This window comes from Carcharhinus amblyrhynchos, chromosome 11, assembly GCF_965287045.1.
Source record: "Carcharhinus amblyrhynchos chromosome 11, sCarAmb.v2.hapA, whole genome shotgun sequence".
Lineage (NCBI taxonomy): Eukaryota > Metazoa > Chordata > Chondrichthyes > Carcharhiniformes > Carcharhinidae > Carcharhinus > Carcharhinus amblyrhynchos.
Genome location: NC_137334.1, coordinates 93,416,156 through 93,435,133, shown reverse-complemented (window position 1 = coordinate 93,435,133; position 18,978 = coordinate 93,416,156). Strand labels below are relative to the sequence as shown.

The 18,978-nt window shown below is 43.2% G+C and overlaps 1 protein-coding gene across 1 annotated transcript in view; it reads left to right on the top strand.

Annotated features, from left to right (window-relative positions):
* LOC145349783 (glial fibrillary acidic protein-like) overlaps positions 1 to 18,978 on the top strand; it is a 95,463-nt gene that overhangs the window by 16,566 nt on the left and 59,919 nt on the right. Inside the window, exons 2-3 of the mRNA XM_080198328.1 lie at positions 2,355 to 2,415; positions 17,536 to 17,631. Of these exons, the coding sequence (XP_080054454.1) occupies positions 2,355 to 2,415; positions 17,536 to 17,631 (157 nt within the window). The remainder of the gene's footprint in view (positions 1 to 2,354; positions 2,416 to 17,535; positions 17,632 to 18,978) is intronic.

Below are 18,978 nucleotides of genomic sequence, written 5' to 3'. Positions count from 1 at the left end.
GTTTTTTGCAATCTTGGGCAGAGCAGGAGCCATACCAAGCTGTGATACAGCAAAAAAGAATGCTTTCTATGGTGCATCTGTAAAAGTTGGCGAGAGTCGTAGTTGACATGCCAAATTTCCTTAAGCTTCTGAGAAAGTAGAGGTGTTGGTGGGCTTTCTTAACTATAGTGTCAGCATGGGGGCACCAGGACAGGTTGTTGGACTTGAAGCTCTCGACCATTTCTACTTCATCTCCATTGACGTAGACAGGCGTATGTTCTCCACTACGCTTCCTGAAATTGATGACAATCTCCTTTGTTTTGTTGATATTGAGGGAAAGATTATTGTTGCTGCACCAGTTCACCAGATTCTCTATCTCAATCCTGTACTCTGTCTTGTCATTGTTTGAGATCTGACCCACTACGGTAGTGTCATCAGCAAACTTGAAAATGGAGTTGGAGGGGAATTTGGGCGCACAGTCATAGTTGTATAAGGAATATATAAAGGAGTTGATCTCTATTTTGTTGTACATGTTGGAGCTGGACTACCTCGTGCACTGCAATATTTTGTACAAGCTCACTGGCAGGCCGGAGCGCACCTATCATTTCCCCATATAAAAGCAAAATACTGTGTGGAATGAACTGCCTGCTGTGATAGTGGAGTCAGACACTTTAGGGACTTTCAAGCGGTTATTAGATAGGCACATGGAGCATACCAGAATGATAGGGAGTGGGATAGCTTGATCTTGGTTTTGGACAAAGCTCGGCACCACATCGAGGACCAAACGGCCTGTACTGTGTGTACTGTTCTATGTTCTACTGCGGAGGCTGGAAATCTGAAATAAGAATAGAAAATGCTGGATAAACTCAGCAAGTCTGACTCCATCTATGGAGAGAAACAGAGTTAACGGCCAAAATTCTTCAATCTCACCCATGGTTAGGATTCTCCAGTCCTACTGCTGTGAACAAAGATTTGGCCGAGTACCAAATTCTGTGTCCTTGTTGACGATGGTAGCGGGGAATATGTTTCGTTACAGTTCCAGAATTATAGAAGGATCATTTATTCCGAAACATAACTCTGTTTCTCTCCACAGATGATACCAGACCTGCTAAGTTTATCCAGCATTTTTTGTTTTTATTTCCTTGCATATGCTCTGCAGCCTTCTGAATCCTCTGCAGTAGTGGAATCTTACCCTGCAGCAAGCTGGCATCTGTAATATTGGATCCTATTGCACTACCTGCATGTCTGTGATCCGCCGCATGAAGATTCCATCTGGAGACTGGTGTCTAAAGTATGTGTGGTATCAGTATTGTGTCTGAGTCGAGTGTGAGATTTAGTGATGCTGCATCATCAGGAATGGTTGCCTTCTTCAAGGAAGTTAAACATGCTATCAAATTGATAGAAAAGATCTTGCAAAGATTAGTGGCAAGCCAGAATGTTGGAGAAATTTTAGAAACCAGAGTGACAGAAAATAATAAAAGGGAGAAATTGGAGTATGAGATAAAACTGGGAAGAAACAAAAACAGTAAAAGTGTCTAACTTTCATTTCTATGTGGCTTTCTCCTGAATTTGTAAATGTGCCCCGACCTTCGATTCCCCCAGCCAGGGGAAAGATCTTACCTGCATCTACCTTGTCTATCCCTTAAGTATTTTGGAGGTTTCAGTGAGATCACCGCTGATTCTTCAAAGCTTTAGAGAATCCAGGTCCAGTTTCTCAAATCTCCCTTCAGAGGACAGTCTTGCCAACTTGGGAATCAATTTGGTGAACCTTTATTACACGCCCTCCTTAGCAATATTATCCTTAAGGTAACAGGACCAAAACTGTATATCCAGGTGCATTCTAACCAAGATTGAAGACAACTGAAATAAAACTTCACTAGTGTACTCTTGCCATAACACCATTAGCCTTCCTAATTGCTTGCTGTGCAAGCTTACATCCCATCCATTCTTGTTAAATTCTGAAGTTGTTTATATTTACGACGACATGATTATTGTGTTTGTACATTTTTAACTATTTGGTCTATACATAACTTTTTAATGTATGTCAAATTGCAATTCAGTCTTCGAGCTACAAACATGTTTCTTGAATAAACTACCATTAATCATAATGGATGTGTGATCCATTGTACTGGGTAGGCTGAGTGTTCAGATCTGATCATCCACAAAGGGTTGAGTGCTTGCATTGTGGAATTGTATCTATTTGGACAACAATTTTATTCATGTGGAGGGTAAGTGACCTCGGGGGCTGGTTGCACCGAGTGGTTTGTTTCCATTTTGTAATATATATGTTCTCGAAATGTGAAGAAAATAGTTTTGATTGTATGTATCTTAGTAATGCTGTAGCACAAGCAAAACTTTTGTACTTCTCATTGCAGGTTAGAAAAAGAGATTCAACTACGAAAGGAGTCTGAAAAAGATTTTGAAGAATTAAGGAAGGCGAGTCCAATCCTTAAACCCTTTGCTTTGAAAACTATATAAAAATGAATATTCAATAAATGTATTATCCTTCATATACCCCTAGTGCTGCACGTATAAGAAATTACCCAAGACGTTGCCCATTTTGAGATGTATTTGATATAGTAATATTATGTGATTTGATTTGCCCTGAATTCTTAATTATTAACCAAGCTTCCATCAGAAAAACAAACTACTACTGTTTGCATTTGTTTTATTTGAACATCCTCATTTTTTGAATACTGATTAAAATATTGCCTCAAATAAACTATTTCTTGGCTTTGAAATACACCTTGAATGCCATAGGAATTTTCTGAGTAAGAAGAGTTATTACTAATGTTGTGTTCAGCGTCTTAAAGGTTGACATGGACTGGATGACCTACTACTGTTCCTTGTGCTCCCTAGATGCTCTTCATCTAACCCCCTCACTCCATGCCTTCAAAAGCCATCATAAACCCTCTGTCTTTGATCATTCTATGTGTTTGCAAGTCTTTTTAATACTCTCCCTTTTCCCATGCTTAGGGTGGGATTTTTCAGCCACTCTTGCCCCAAAGGGCTAGACAGGAAATTTCCCCCCTTAGTGTCACTACATCTCTTTCATCTCACTGACAAATTCATGTTCAAATTCAATGTTCATTGCACTTTTCAATTAGAACATAGAACATTACAGCGCAGAACAGGCCCTTCGGCCCACGATGTTGCGCCGACCAGTTTTTTTTTAAAAAACACTGACCCACTAATCTAAACCAATCCCTTTTCGTCCATAAACCTATCCACAGATGTCTTAAACGCCCCCAAACTAGGCGCATTTACAACCGCAGCAGGCAGGGCATTCCAATCCCTCACCACCCTCTGGGTAAAGAACCTACCCCTAACATCCGTCCTATAACTACCACCCCTTAATTTAAAGCCATGCCCCCTCGTGCAAGCATTCTCCATCCGAGGAAAAAGGCTATCACTATCCACCCTATCTAAACCTCTAATCATCTTATATGTTTCAATAAGATCCCCTCTTAGCCCCCTTCTTTCCAGCGAAAACAACCCCAAATCCCTCAGTCTCTCCTCATATGACCTCCCCTCCATACCAGGCAACATCCTAGTAAACCTCCTCTGCACCCTCTCCAAAGCCTCCACGTCCTTCCTGTAATGTGGGGACCAGAACTGCACACAGTACTCCAAGTGCGGCCGCACCAGAGTTGTGTACAGTTGCAACATGACGCTGCGACTCCTAAATTCAATCCCCCTACCAATAAACGCCAAGACACTGTATGCCTTCTTAACTACCTTATCTACTTGATTCCCAACTTTCAGGGATCTATGTACACATACACCTAGATCCCTCTGCTCCTCCACACTATTCAAAGTCCTCCCATTAGCCCTATACTGAACACATCTGTTACTCCTACCGAAATGAATTACCTCACACTTCTCCGCATTAAACTCCATCCGCCACCTCGCGGCCCAGCTCTGCAACCTGTCTAAGTCACCCTGCAAACTATGACACCCTTCCTCACAATCTACCACACCACCGACTTTGGTGTCATCAGCAAACTTACTAATCCACCCAACTATACCCTCATCCAGATCATTAATAAAAATTACAAACAGCAGTGGCCCCAAAACAGATCCCTGAGGCACACCGCTCGTAACCGAACTCCATGACGAATATTCACCATCAACCACCACCCTCTGTCTCCTATCTGCCAGCCAATTCCTGATCCAAGTACCTAGATTACCCCCAATCCCATACATCTGCATTTTCTGCAGAAGCCCACCATGGTGAACCTTATCAAACGCCTTACTAAAATCCATATATACCACGTCAACTGCCTTACCCCTATCCACCTCTTTGGTCACTTTCTCAAAGAACTCAATAAGGTTAGTAAGGCACGACCTACCTGCTACAAAACCATGCTGACTGTCTCTAATCAATTCATTACTCTCCAAATAACTATAAATCCTATCCCTAATAATTCTTTCTAAAACCTTGCCCACAACAGAAGTAAGACTCACCGGTCTATAATTCCCAGGGAAGTCTCTGTTCCCTTTCTTAAACAATGGGACAACATTCGCTGTCCTCCAATCTTCCGGTACTATACCAGAGACCAACGATGACCTGAAGATCAGAGCCAGAGGCTCTGCAATCACCTCTCTGGCCTCCCAGAGAATCCTAGGGTAAATCCCATCCGGACCAGGGGACTTATCTATTTTCAAGCCCTCTAGAATATCCAGCACATCCCTGGTTTCAACTGCAATACTTTCTATTTTACACCCCTGCACCCCAGTGTCCTCCACAGCTACATTCATGTCCCCCTGCGTGAACACCGAAGAGAAATATTGGTTCAATGCCTCTCCAATCTCTTCCGGTTCCACACACAACTTCCCTCTACTGTCTATAACTGGCCCTAATCTTGCCCTAACCAACCTTCTGTTCTTGACATACCTATAGAACGCCTTAGGATTCACCTTAATCCTATCAGCCAAAGTCATCTCATGTCCTCTTTTAGCCCTTCTTAACTCCCTCTTCAACTCCCTCCTAGCCAATCTAAAGCTTTCTAATGCACTACCTGAGCCCTCAAGCCTCATCCGAACATAAGCCTCCTTTTTCTTCCTAACCAACGAATCAACTTTTTTAGTACACCACGGTTCCCTAGCCCTACCAAATCCTCCTTGCCTGACAGGGACATACCTATTGCAGACCCGCAGTAGCTGTTCCTTGAAAAAATTCCACATTTCGGATGTTCCCAGTCCCTGTAATCTCCTAGTCCAACCTATGCTTCCTAATTCTCTCCTAATAGCCTCATAATTACCCTTCCCCCAGCTAAAACTACTGACCCGAGGTTCATGCCTATCCCTATCCATCACTAAGGTGAACGTAACCGAATTGTGGTCACTATCACCAAAATGCACACCAACTTCCAAGTCTAGCACCTGGTCTGGCTCATTACCCAGCACCAAATCCAATATAGCCTCACCTCTAGTTGGCCTATCAACATACTGAGTCAAAAAACCTTCCTGTACACTTTGAACAAAAACTGACCCCTCTAACGAGCTAGAGCTATAGCAATTCCAATCAATATTAGTAAAGTTAAAGTCCCCCATGACAATTACCCTATTACTTTCACTCCTAACCAGGATCGTCTCCGCAATCCTTTCCTCAACCTCTCTAGAACTTTTTGGAGGTCTATAAAAGACTCCCAGCAGGGTGACCTCTCCTCTCCTATTTCTAATCTCCGCCCATACTACCTCAACAGACAAGTCCTCATCAAACTTCCTCTCTGACACTGTGATACAGTCCTTGACCAATAATGCTACCCCACCCCCCCTTCTACCTCCTTCTCTACTCCGACTAAAGCATTTGTACCCCGGGACCTGCAACATCCATTCCTGACCCTGCTCTATCCATGTCTCTGAAATGGCCACAACATCAAAGTCCCAGGTACTGATCCACGCTGCAAGTTCATCCACTTTATTGCGAATACTCCTCGCATTAAAGTATACGCATTTCAAACCCTGCTCCGCCCCACCCCCACAATGCCGTGCATTGCAGGCCCCATCTATGCGCCCCTCACTTTCACCCCCTCTACTCAGGATCCCACCCCCCCTCTGAATCAGTTTAAACCACCCCGCATAGCCTTCACAAATTTACCCCCCAGGATATTTGTTCCCCTCTGGTTCAGGTGTAAACCATCACTCTTATAGAGGTCCCACCTTCCCCAGAATGAGCCCCAATTGCTCAAGTACTTGAACCCCTCCCTCCTGCACCATCCCCTCAGCCACAAGTTCAAACTTTCCCTCTCTCTATTCCTCTCTGAACTATCCCTTGGCACAGGCAAGAGTCCAGAGATAACCACTCTGTCTGACTTGGCCTTTAGTTTCCACCCCAACTCCATGAATCTCTGCTTAATATCCCCTTCCCTTAGCCTCCCTATGTCATGTGTCCCCACATGAATTATAACTTGGGGTTGATCTCCCTCTCCCCTGAGAGTCTTGAATATCCTCTCAGATACATCCCGGACCCCAGCCCCTGGTAGGCAACACACCAGCCCTGAGTCCCTACCATTACTACCGACTCTCCTATCCGTCCCCTTGACTGTGGAGTCCCCAATCACGAGGCCCAATCTTTTGCATCCCCTAACCACCTGAGCTTTTACAATAGGCTCACCCCCAGAGACCTGCTCCCTTTGGCTATCCCCAGTTGATTCCTCTTCAACTGTAGCCTCCAGGACCGAAAACTTATTTTGGAGGGGAACAGCCCCAGGGGATTTTCCCCCCACTTGCTTCTTTCCCCTCCTCTTGGCAGTGACCCAAGACTGATTTCTAGGAGTTACTATCTCCTTATAGCTCCTATCAATGTCCACCTCTGCCTCCCGAATTATGCGGAGTTCCTCTAATTCCCCCTCCAGCTCCTTTACACGCTCCTCCAGAAGCTTCAATCTAACACACTTCTTACAAGTAAAATCCCCTGAAACACTACTGGAGTCCCTCACCACATACATCCCACAGGAGATGCAGCACACTGCCTGAACTGCCATCCCTGAAACAATTACCAGCAGAAAAAAAACAAAAAAAAACAAAAAAAAAACTTTCCCACACTTATAATTTAGGTTAGAGGAGGTGGGAGGGTGGGATTCTCTACCAGTGTAGAGGATCGGGTATCCTTTCTGCGCTAATTTATAGGATTAGGGGCTCAAGAAAAAAAAACTACAACTACCGGTAAGCGTCCTAGTGACGACTTCCGGTTTCTAACTAATTTTAAAAAAACCGCCGAAAAACTCGCGACTTAAATTAGAAATAAACAGAAAAATGTACCTTTTATGCTGCCTCTTCACACGCCCAAAAATCGCTGCCTCTGGATACTGCTCCTCAGGAACAATTGGTGCCATAATGGACATCAGTCCTCGAAATATTTGAAAATTACCCTGAAGGAAGAAATGGAATATTGCACTGTCTCCAACAGTTATCCTCCAACCTGAAGAATCTTATTTCTCAGCAAGAAATAAAAAATGTAGAAACTATAGAAACTAGAGTGTGGGAAAGGGGGGTGGAGGTAGCCAGCAGCAGCTGCAAATTTAATTTTGGGGTTTAAGTACTCCAACTGGGATCAAATTCAGTTGATCTATTTTTTAACTTAACCTTTCTGGTGACAAACATGTCATGATGTGGAGACGCTGGCGTTGGACTGAGGTAAACACAGTAAGAAGTCTGACAACACCAGTTTTAAGTCCAACTAGTTGGTTGGACTTAAACCTGGTGTTGTCAGACTTCTTACTGGACAAACATGTCAACAGGACTCAGCGAATTAGCCCCTCAACTGTGTTCTGCTGCCATCTTTTAATGAAATGTGGCTGAGCTAGGACCTAATTTCACATACTTGTCTCTGCTCCGTATCCCTTAGTATTTTAGGTTAATCTGTCAGTATGTGATTTAACATTAACAATTGATCTAATGTCATTTGCTGTTACAGCAGAGAGCACCACCTTTTGTACAAGTGTTTCTTAATTTCACTTTTGATAGTTTTGACTCTTAATTTTGATATTTTGTCTGTATCTTTTCATGACATTTTAATGTTCCATTTACATAGCCCTGAAGTTTCTTTGGACCTCCATTGTTTGTAGCTATTCACCATTCAGAGAGCATTCTGTGCTATCCTTTTTAGCTCCAAGAAAATAGATGAGCTCACACAATTTTGCCTAATTGTTTAACCAATTAATGGGATCAGAAAAATTGGTTTTAAGTCATAATAAAACCAGTTTGCAATTCTGTCAGTGGTGGATTGTGTATCCTACAGCTGCACATTGAGATAATCATTTCCATAGATTTGCATCTCACTGTAAGCCCTCCTCATCGGAATCACCCTTCCCGCCCCAACCCTACATTCTCACGCTCTCACACACTCACACTGGATAAGTAAGAACATACACTGAGGGAGAATTTAGCATGGTCAGTGCACCTAACCAGCAGACCTTTTGGACTGTGGGAGGAAACCAGAGCACCTGGAGGAAACCCATGCAGATGTGGGGAGAACAGATTTTGCACAGTGACCCAAGCCAGAAATCAAACCCAGGTCCCTGGTGCTTTGAGGCAGCAGTGCTTACCACCGTGCTGCTGTAGACACTTATATCAGACTCCAATTTATTAACTACAACTCAGCCTTTTAACACCAATATTCCTACAAAACTCATCTCCAAGCTAGGCCTGGGCTCCTCCCTCTGCAACTATATCCTAACCTACAGACCGCAATCAGTAAGGACACCTCCCCTACGATTATCCTCAACACCAGTGTGTAGCAAGGCTGTGTCCTCAGCCCCTTATTATACTCTTTATTCACCTATAACTATGTGGTCAAATTCCCCTCCAACTCCATTTTCAGGTTTGCTGATGACACCACCATAGTGGGTCGAATCTCAAACAATTATGAGACAGAGTACAGGAAAAAAGATAGAGAATCTGGTGAGTGGAGAGGTGGGGGGGGGGCAATAATCTCTCCCTCAATGTCAACAAAACAAAGGAGATTGTCATCGACTACAGTAAGCAGAGTGGAGAACATGCTCCTGTCTACAACAAGGATGAAGGAGAAATGATCGAGAGCACCTAGTTTCTAGGTGTCCCGATCACCAGCAGCTAGCCCTGGTTGCCCCATGCGGACACTACAGTTAAGAAGGCCTACCAACTCCTCCACTTTCTCAGGAGGCTAAGTAAATTCAGCATGTCCGTTACAACTCCCACCAACTTTTGCAGATGCAACATAGAAAGCATTCTTTCTGGATGTATTACAGCTTGTTATGACTCCTGTCCAACACTGCAAGAAACTATAAAGGGTCGTGACTGAAATCCAGTCCATCACCCAAAACAAATTCCCATCCATTGACTCTGTCTACACCATCTGCAGCTTCGGCAGAGCCAGTGTGATCAAGGACCCCACATACCCCGGATATTTTCTCTTCCACCTTCTTCCGTTGGGAAAAAGATACAAAAGCCTGAGGTCATATACCAACCGACTCAAGAACAGCTTTTTCTCTGCTGCCATCAGACTTTTGAATGGACCTACCTCGCATTAAGTTGATCTTTCTCTCCACCCTAGCTATGACAGTAACACTACATTCTGTGCTGTCGCCTTTCCTTCTCTGAGCGGTATGTTTTGTATGTGCGCAAGAAACAATGCTTTTCACTGTATATTAATACATGTGACAACAATAAATCAAATCAAATCAAATCACTACAGCAGTCTACATTAAGCAGGAGGTAATCCACTATCATGAGTGGGCTCGTAGCTCTCAATCGAACAATCCTGCTTAAGGCAGTCTGTTTCCAGCAACACAACAATATATTCTCTGTAACCATGACAGGTGCAGGAGGGAGAGTTTCAGTTTTTTAGATCATTGGGATGTCTTCCTGGGAAGGTGGGGCCTGTACAAGAAGGAAGGGTTACACCATAACTGGAGGGGCACCAATATCCTGACTAGGAGGTTTGCTAGTATGGTTCAGGTGGGTTTAAACTAATATAGCAAGGGGTGGGGTAGGAGTCAGAAGAGTCGGCCAGCAAGTGGAGAGACTGGGGATGTGCATGATATGAAGGCCAGGCTGGCTGGGGGAAGTCAAACTCAGTGGGCCTGGAGGTCTGGAGTGCATCTGCTTCAATGCAAAGAGCATAACAGGTAAGACAGATGAACTTAGAGCTTTGATTCTTGTGCAGAACTTGGATATAGTCACGATAACGGAAACTTTGTTAGAAGAGGGATAGGACAGGCAACTAAATATTTTGGGATGTAAGTGTTTTAGGTGAGACAGATGGGAAGATAAAAGAGAAGGGGGAGTTGCAATTCTGATTAAGGAACATATTACAGCTATAGAAGGAGAACAGCTTGGGATAATCATGTAATGAGACACTGTAGGTAGAACTCAGAAACAGGAAGGGGGCAGTCGCTACGATGAGGGTGTACTACAGGCCTGCCAACAGCCCACGGGAAGTTGAAGAATGGTTACATAAGCATATTCTGGACAGATATAGAAATAATAGGGTTGTTATAGTGGGAGACTTTAATTTTCTTCCTCTTGACTGGAAATCCCTTTGGGCAAGGGATCCGGATGGCGAGGAATTTGTTAAGTGTGTGCAGGAAGACTTTTTGGAACAATATGTGGATAGTCCGACTAGAGAAGGGGCTATACTGGACCTAGTACTAGGGAATGAGCCCAGCTGGGTCATCATAGAGTGGTAGAGGTTTATAGCATGGAAACAGGCCCTTCGGCCCAAATTGCCCATGCTGCCCTTAATTGTTTTTAAAACCCCTAAGGTAATCCCAATTGCCCGCATTTGGCCCATATCCCTCTATATCCATTGTACCCATGTAACTATCTAAATGCTTTTTAAAAGATAAAATTGTATCCACCTCTGCTACTACCTCTGGCAGCTCGTTCCAGACACTCACCACCCTCTGTGAAAAAATTGCCCCTCTGGACACTTTTGTATCTCTTCCCTCTTGCCTTAAACCCTTGTCCTCTAGTTTTAGACTCCCCTACCTTTGGGAAAAGATATTGACTATCTATTGTCTATGCCCCTCATTATTGTAGTGTCCTCGATAAGGTCACCCCTCAGCCTCCTACTTTCCGGAGAAAAATGTCCCAGTCTATTCAGCCTTTTCTTATAACTCAATCCATCAAGTCCCGGTAGCATCCTAGTAAATCTTTGCTGCACTCTTTCTAGTTTTAATAGTATCCTTTCTATAATAGGGTGACCAGAGTTGCACACAGCATTCCAACTGTGGCCTTACCAATGTCTTGTACAACTTCAACAAGACATCCAACTCCTGAATTCAATGTTCTGACCGATGAAACCAAGCATGCCGACTACGTTCTTCACCACTCTGTCCACCTATGACTCCACTTTCAAGGAGCTATAAACAAGTATCCTTAGATTTCTTTCTTCTGTAACTCTCCCCAACAGCCTACCATTAACTGACTAAGTCCTTCCCTGGTTCAATCTACCAAAATGCATTACCTCGCATTTGTCTAAATTAAACTCCATCAGCCATTCTTCAGCCTACTGGCCCAATTGATCATGATCCCGCTGCAATTGGAGATAACCATCCTCACTGTCCACCATGCCAACAATCTTGGTGTCATCTGCAAACTTACTAACCATGCCCCCAATATTCTCATCCAAATCATTAATATAAATGACAAATAACAGTGGGCCCAGCACTGATCCCTGAGGCACACCGCTGGTCACAGGCCTCCAGTTTGAAAAGCAACTCTAGCCAATTTTGTATCCATTTAGATACTTCACCCTGGATCCTGTGAGATTCAATTTTATGCAACAACCTACCATGCGGTACCTTGTCAAAGGTCTTGCCAAAGTTCACGTAGACAACATCAACTGCACAGCCCTCCTCTACCTTCTTGGTTACCCCTTCAAAAAACGCAATCAAATTTGTGGGATGTGATTTTCCACTCACAAAGCCATCCTGGGATATATCTCTTCAGGTCCTGTAGATTTATCTACCTTAATGCGCTTTAAGACTTCCAGCACCTCCTCCTCTGTAATATGTACACTCCTCAAGACATCAGTATTTAATTCCCCAAGTTCCCTAACTCCCATGCTTTTTCAACAGTAAATACTGATGAGAAATATTCATTTAGGATCTCACCCATCTCTTGTGAATCCGCACATAGATTACCTTGTTGATCCTTAAGAGGCCCTACTCTCTCGTTACTCTTTTGCTCTTTGTGTATTTGTAGAAGCTCTTTGGATTCTCCTTTGCCTTATCTGCCAAAACAATTTTGTGTCCAGATTTTGTCCTCCTGATTTCTCTCTTAACTCTACTCCTACACCCCCATGCTCTTCAAGAGGTTCACTTGATCCCAGCTGCCTATGCACATCATGTGCCTCTTTCTTTTTGACCAGGGCCTCAATATCCTGAGTCATCCAGGGTTCCCGACTTCGGCCAGCCTTGCCCTTCACTCTAAGAGGGATGTGTTTACCCTGAACCCTGGTTAACACACTTTTGAAAGATGCCACTTACCAGATGTCCCTTTTCCTTCCCACAGACTCTCCCAATTAACTTTTAAAAGCTCCTGCCTGATACCATCAAAATTGGCCTTGCCCCAATTTAGAATATTAACTTTTGGGTCACATCTATCATTCTCCATAGCTATCTTAAAACTAACAGAATTATGGTCACTGGTCCCAAAGTGATCCCTCACTAACACTTCTGTCACCTGCCCTTCCGTATTTCCCAAGAGGAGGTCAACTTTTGCCCCCTCTCTCGTCAGACCATCCACATACTGAATGAGAAATTCCTCCTGAATACACTCAACAAATTTCTGTCCATCCAATCCTCAAATACTATGGCTGTCCCAGCCAATGTTGGGAAAATTAAAATTTCCAATTATTAGTACCCTATTTTTCTTGGAGCTATCTGTAATCTCCTTACATATATCAAAGTTGTAGTGGGGGAATATGTGGTGAACAATGACCACAATTCTATAAGCTTTCGGATACTTATTGAAAAGGACGTTGTTGTCTTCAAGTTAAGATGCTTAATTTGGGGAAGCAACTGGATTAGGCAGGATTCAGAGGCTTTTGTTTGGGAGAGGCTGATTGAGGATAAATCAACATTTGGCATGTGGGAGTCTTTTAAGGAGCAGTTGAACAATTAGATCAAAGACTATTACAGCACCGGCTCAGGCCCTTCGGCCCTCCAAGCCTGCACCAACCATGCTGCCTGACTTAGCTAAAACTCCCTACCCTTCTGGGGACCATATCCCTCTATTCCCATCCTATTCATGTACTTGTCAACGTGCCCCTTAAAAGTCACTATCGTATCCGCTGCCACTACCTCCCCTGGCAACAAGTTCCAGGCACCCGCTATTCTCTGTGTAAAAAAAGTCTGCCTTCTACGGCTCCTTTAAACCTTGCCCCTCGCGCCTTAAACCTATGCCCCCTAGTAATTGACTCTTTTACTCTGGAAAAAAGCTTCTGACTCTGCACTCTGTCCATGACTCTCATAATCCTGTAGACTTCTATCAGGTCTCCCCTCAACCTCCATCACTCCAGTGAGAACAAACCAAGTTTCTCCAACCTCTCCTCATAGCTAATACCCTCTATATAGGCAACATCCTGGTAAATCTTTTCTGTACCCTCTCCAAAGCCTCCACATCCTTCTGGTAGTATGGCAACGAGAATTGAACACTATATTCCAAGTGCGACCTAACTAAGGTTCTATCAAGCTGGCTGATGAAGGCAAGCATGCTATATGTCTTCTTGACTACCTTTTCCAACTGCATTGCCACTTTCAGTGACCCATGTAGCTGTACATCCAGATCCGTTTACCTATCAATACTCTTAAGAGTTCTGCCATTTACTGTATATTTACTATCTGTATTAGACCTTCCAAAATGCATTATCTCACATTTGTCTGGATTAAACTCCATCTGGCATCTCTCCGCCCAAGTCTCCAACTGATGTATATCCTGCTGTATCCTCTGATAGTCCTCATCGCTATCTGCAAATCCACCAACCGTTGTGTCGTCCGCAAACTTACTAATCAATCCAGTTACAATTCCCTCCAAATCATTTATATATATTACAAACAGCAAAGGTCCCAGCACTGATCCCTGAGGAACACCACTTGTCACAGCCCTCCATTCAGAAACGCACCCTTCCATTCCTACCCTCTGTCTTCTTTGACCAAGCCATTTTGTATCCATCTTTCCAGCTCACCTCAGATCCCATGCAACTTCACCTTCTGCACCAGTCTGCCATGAGGGACCTTGTCAAAGGCCTTACTGAAGTCCATGTTTTCAATATCCACTGCCCTACCCTCATCAATCATCTTTATCACTTCCTCAAAAAACTCGATCAAATTCGTGAGACACGACCTCCACTTCACAAAACCATGTTGCCTCTCACTCATATGTCCACTTATTTCCAAGTGGGGGAATAAATCCTGCCTAATTAATAAAGTTTAATTAGCTTAACTTTTACCAACTGAAATACTTAAACACGACAAGATGCAGTTCTTAACTGCTAATCTATCCACTAGTTCCAATTTAAGCAATATTCCTGGTAAAGTTAAACTCCTCTTCAAAAATCAGTTAGCAAACAAAACAGGCTTAAGTGTTTTTTACTTATTAACAGCCCCAGGTCATTTTAACACTTCTGGAAAGAGATACAGAGAGACTGTCTTCTGACGCTCAAACAGCAGTCTCCAGACTTTGACAAAGTCTGTGAGTAGCTCATCCCTCTGGAAAAATTACTTTGCTTTGACATTTCAGGACTCTGAAAATCAAAAGAACTAATTGGACTAAGCAAAGGAAAAATTAAAAAAAGCCAAAGTGGTTTGTGCCTGTTTGCATCCAGTGCAAAGTTTTATCCTCCTGATTCTGCCCAGCTCTCTGAGGACATAACCAGAACTCATTTACAATCGTGACAATGGAATTGGACTTGGAATCAAAGCAGGATCAAGAACTGAAGGAGGCTTTTAAAAAGAAAACAGAAAATGTGTGTAGAAAAAAGCAGCGATTTCCAATGCTTTATTCACAACTTAGATGAAAGAAGAAGGAATGTTGAATTTTGGAAGAGAAACATTGACCTGGACTATACTACTGTTCTATTTGCATGCTTAGATTTAATAATACATATTATAGAATACCAATAGTGTGAAACAAAAGTTTCAAAAATTGAAGCCATCCTTTGATTTTGTTTTTTTTAAAGGGAGGGTGTGATGACACTGTACCTTTAAGAAATGTATCTATCTCAGGCATCTGGTGAGGGGTATGTTTACAGTTCAGATCTGGTTTATTTGGTGCTGATTTGTTGACTTAACAGGCAGCTCCAAGCTGCGAATGCAGAAGAATAATTGATCCTAGATAATGGGCTATTTGTCTTAACCTGAGCTAATGATTTGTTGTTTATTTTTGTTTTTCCACCTGGGGTTTCAGAGTAGGGTTTAATCAGGCTGATCGATGAGAGACAGAGTCGTGTGAATGGACAGAGCTAAATTTACAGGGAGAAAGTTTTCTGCTTGATCCTGAAAGAAGCAAGAGATGTTTCTCTCTTTCTCTCTCACTCTCCCTCTCTCTCACTCTGGAGCCTGCTGTTAGAGTGTCAGAAGACTGGTGACTCTCTGTATCTCCAGAAGTGTTAAAACAATCGAGGATTGTTAAAAAATAAAAAAAACACGTAAGCCTGCATTGATCGGTAATTGATTTTTGAAGAGGAATTTCAGTCTATGAGAAATATTGCTTACATTGGAACTAATAGGCAGAGATTCGTAGTTAAGAATTGTGTCTATTGGGGCAGTGTGGTGGCACAGTGGTTAGCACTGCTGTCTCACAGCACCAGTGACCTGGGTTTGATTTCCAGCTATGGTCACTGACTGTGTGGACTTTCTCTCCGTGCCTGCGTGGGTTTCCCCTGTGTGCTCCAGTTCCCTCCCACAGTCCAACGGTGTGTGGGTTAGATGGATTGGCCATGCTAAATTGCTCCTTACTGTTACCAGGACTAGCTAGGGTAAAATGCATGGGGTTATGGGGTTAGGGCCTGGGTAGGATTGTGATCGGTGCAGACTCGATGGGCCAAATGGCTTCCTTCTGCACTGTAGGATTCTATGATTCTATGACTCTGGTCATGTTTAATATTCCAATTGGTAAACGTCAAGCTAATTAATTTGTTATATTGAAACTGTATTGTTAAAATAAAGTTTGTTTTGATAAAAGCTTCCTAGTATGTTAATAGAATCATACTGGAGTGAAGCACCTTATCCCCACACTAATGCCAAAATAGAAGTTGAGGCCTAGTCCAATCTCATAACACACCTTGGAATTTGTGATTTGGTCCCTAGCAGGAACAATTCTAGTTTTAGAGAATCCAGAACGGGGTAGGATGATATGTGGAAATTACTTTTTACGTTATTCAGCTGTGATACATTTTAAAAGTCATATTAAATTATTCCCAGCTTTAGCAACAGAATTTCTGTAGTTGCGTGAGATACATTGTGAATTAAAATCTGAAAGTTACATTGCGATATAACTATAATATGAGTGAAGCCTTAAGGCAGTAAATAATACTAGTAGAACATAGAACATAGAACATTACAGCGCAGAACAGGCCCTTCGGCCCACGATGTTGCGCCGACCAGTTACAAAACAATGACCCACTAACCTAAACCAATCCCTTCTCGTCCATAAACCTATCCACGGATCTCTTAAACGCCCCCAAACTGGGCGCATTTACAACTGCAGCAGGCAGGGCATTCCAATCCCTCACCACCCTCTGGGTAAAGAACCTACCCCTGACATCCGTCCTATAACTACCACCCCTTAATTTAAAGCCATGCCCCCTCGTGCTAGATTTCTCCATCAGAGGAAAAAGGCTATTACTATCCACCCTATCTAAACCTCTAATCATCTTATATGTTTCAATAAGATCCCCTCTTAGCCTCCTTCTTTCCAGCGAAAACAACCCCAAATCCCTCAGCCTCTCCTCATAGGACCTCCCCTCCATACCAGGCAACATCCTGGTAAACCTCCTCTGCACCCTCTCCAAAGCCTCCACATCCTTCCTGTAATGTGGGGACCAGAACTGCACACAGTACTCCAAGTGCGGTCGCACCAGAGTTGTGTACAGTTGCAACATGACTCCTAAATTCAATCCCCCTACCAATAAACGCCAAGACACCGTATGCCTTCTTAACAACCTTATCTACTTGACTCCCAACTTTCAGGGATCTATGTACACATACACCTAGATCCCTCTGCTCATCCACACTATTCAAAGTCCTCCCGTTAGCCCTATACTCGACACATCTGTTATTCCTGTCAAAGTGAATTACCTCACACTTCTCCGCATTAAACTCCATCCGCCACCTCTCGGCCCAGCTCTGCAACCTGTCTAAGTCTTCCTGCAAACTAGATTGTTTTCAGAAATTATAGTCCTGACAGAAATAGTTTGTGCAGTGGTTTCTGCAATGCTTGCCTCTACAATCACTCTCAGTATATGAAAAAGATTCTGAGTCAGGAATGTAAAATTAGCTCCATATCTCTTTCCATGTTTGCCCTTGTTAGTTGAAATGAATTAATCCTGTCAAATTGAACTTACAGAAAAGTGATGAAACCAATGTTGCAGTAGATAAACTTCAGCGTAAAGTCAAACTTATGGAAATACAGCTCTCACAATTAGAAGATATACGTGACCAAGTGAGTACAAGAAAAGTGCTATTATTTGCTACATATTGAGGGAGGCCATAATACAATGAACATGAGGGGAGGCAGTGGCGTGGTAGTATTGTAACAGGAATGTGAAACATAAATTAAAGGCAGGTTTTTCACCCTTGAAGGAAGGAACTCTGCCGTCCTTACCCGATCTGACCTACATATGACTTCAGATCCACAGTAGTATAGTTGACTTTCAAATGTTGCCTCTCAAATGCCGTCTCAAATGGAGGGCAGTGATGGATGAGCAATAAATGTTGGCCAAGCTAACGATGTAAGAAATCTCACAACACCAGGTTAAAGTCCAACAGTTTTATTTGGTAGCACAAGCCACAAGCTTTCAGAGCACTGCCCATTCATCAGGTGAGTAGGAGTTCTGTTCACAAACAGGGCATATACAAACACAAACTCAAAGAACAAAGAACAATACAGCACAAGAAACAGGCCCTCCGGCCCTCCAAGCCTGTGCTGCTCATTGGTCCAACTAGACCATTCTTCTGTATCCCTCCATTCCCAGTTTGCTCATGTGACTATCCAGATAAGTCTTAAATGATCCCAGCTTGTCAGCCTCCACCACCCTGCTTGGCAGTGCATTCCAGGCCTCCACCACCCTCTGATATTTGAGTTAAACCTCGCCCCCCTCATCTTGAACCTGTGACCCCTCGTGTTTGTCACCTCCAACCTAGGAAAAAGCTTCTCATTGTTCACCCTATCCATACCCCTCATAATTTTATACACCTCTATTAGGTCTCTTCTCATTCTTCGTCTTTCCAGGGAGAACAACCCCAGTTTGTCCAATCTCTCCTCATAACTAAGACCCACCATACCAGGCAACATCCTGGTAATCCTTCTCTGCACTCTCTCCAAAGCCTCCACGTCTTTCTGAAAGTGCAGTGACCAGAATTGGACGCAGTACTCCAAATGTGGCCTAACCAACATTCTATCCAGCTGTAACATCAGAAGCCAATTTTTATACTCTATACCCCATCCTGTAAAAGCAAGCATGCCATTTGCCTTCTTCACCACCTTCTCTACCTGTGCTGCCACCTTCAAGGATCTGTGGACTTGCACACGCAGGTCCCTACGTGCGTCTACACTTTTGATGGTTCTGCCATTTATTGTATAGCTCCCCCATACATTAGTATTTATCTGGATTAATTCGCATTTATCTGGATTAAATTCCATCTGCCATTTCTCCGCCCAATTTTCCAGTCTATCTTATCCTGCTGTATTCTCCTATAATGTTCAACGCTATCTGCAAGTCCAGCCATCATCATGTCATCTGCAAACTTACTGATCACACCAGTTACACCTTCTTCCAAATCATTTATG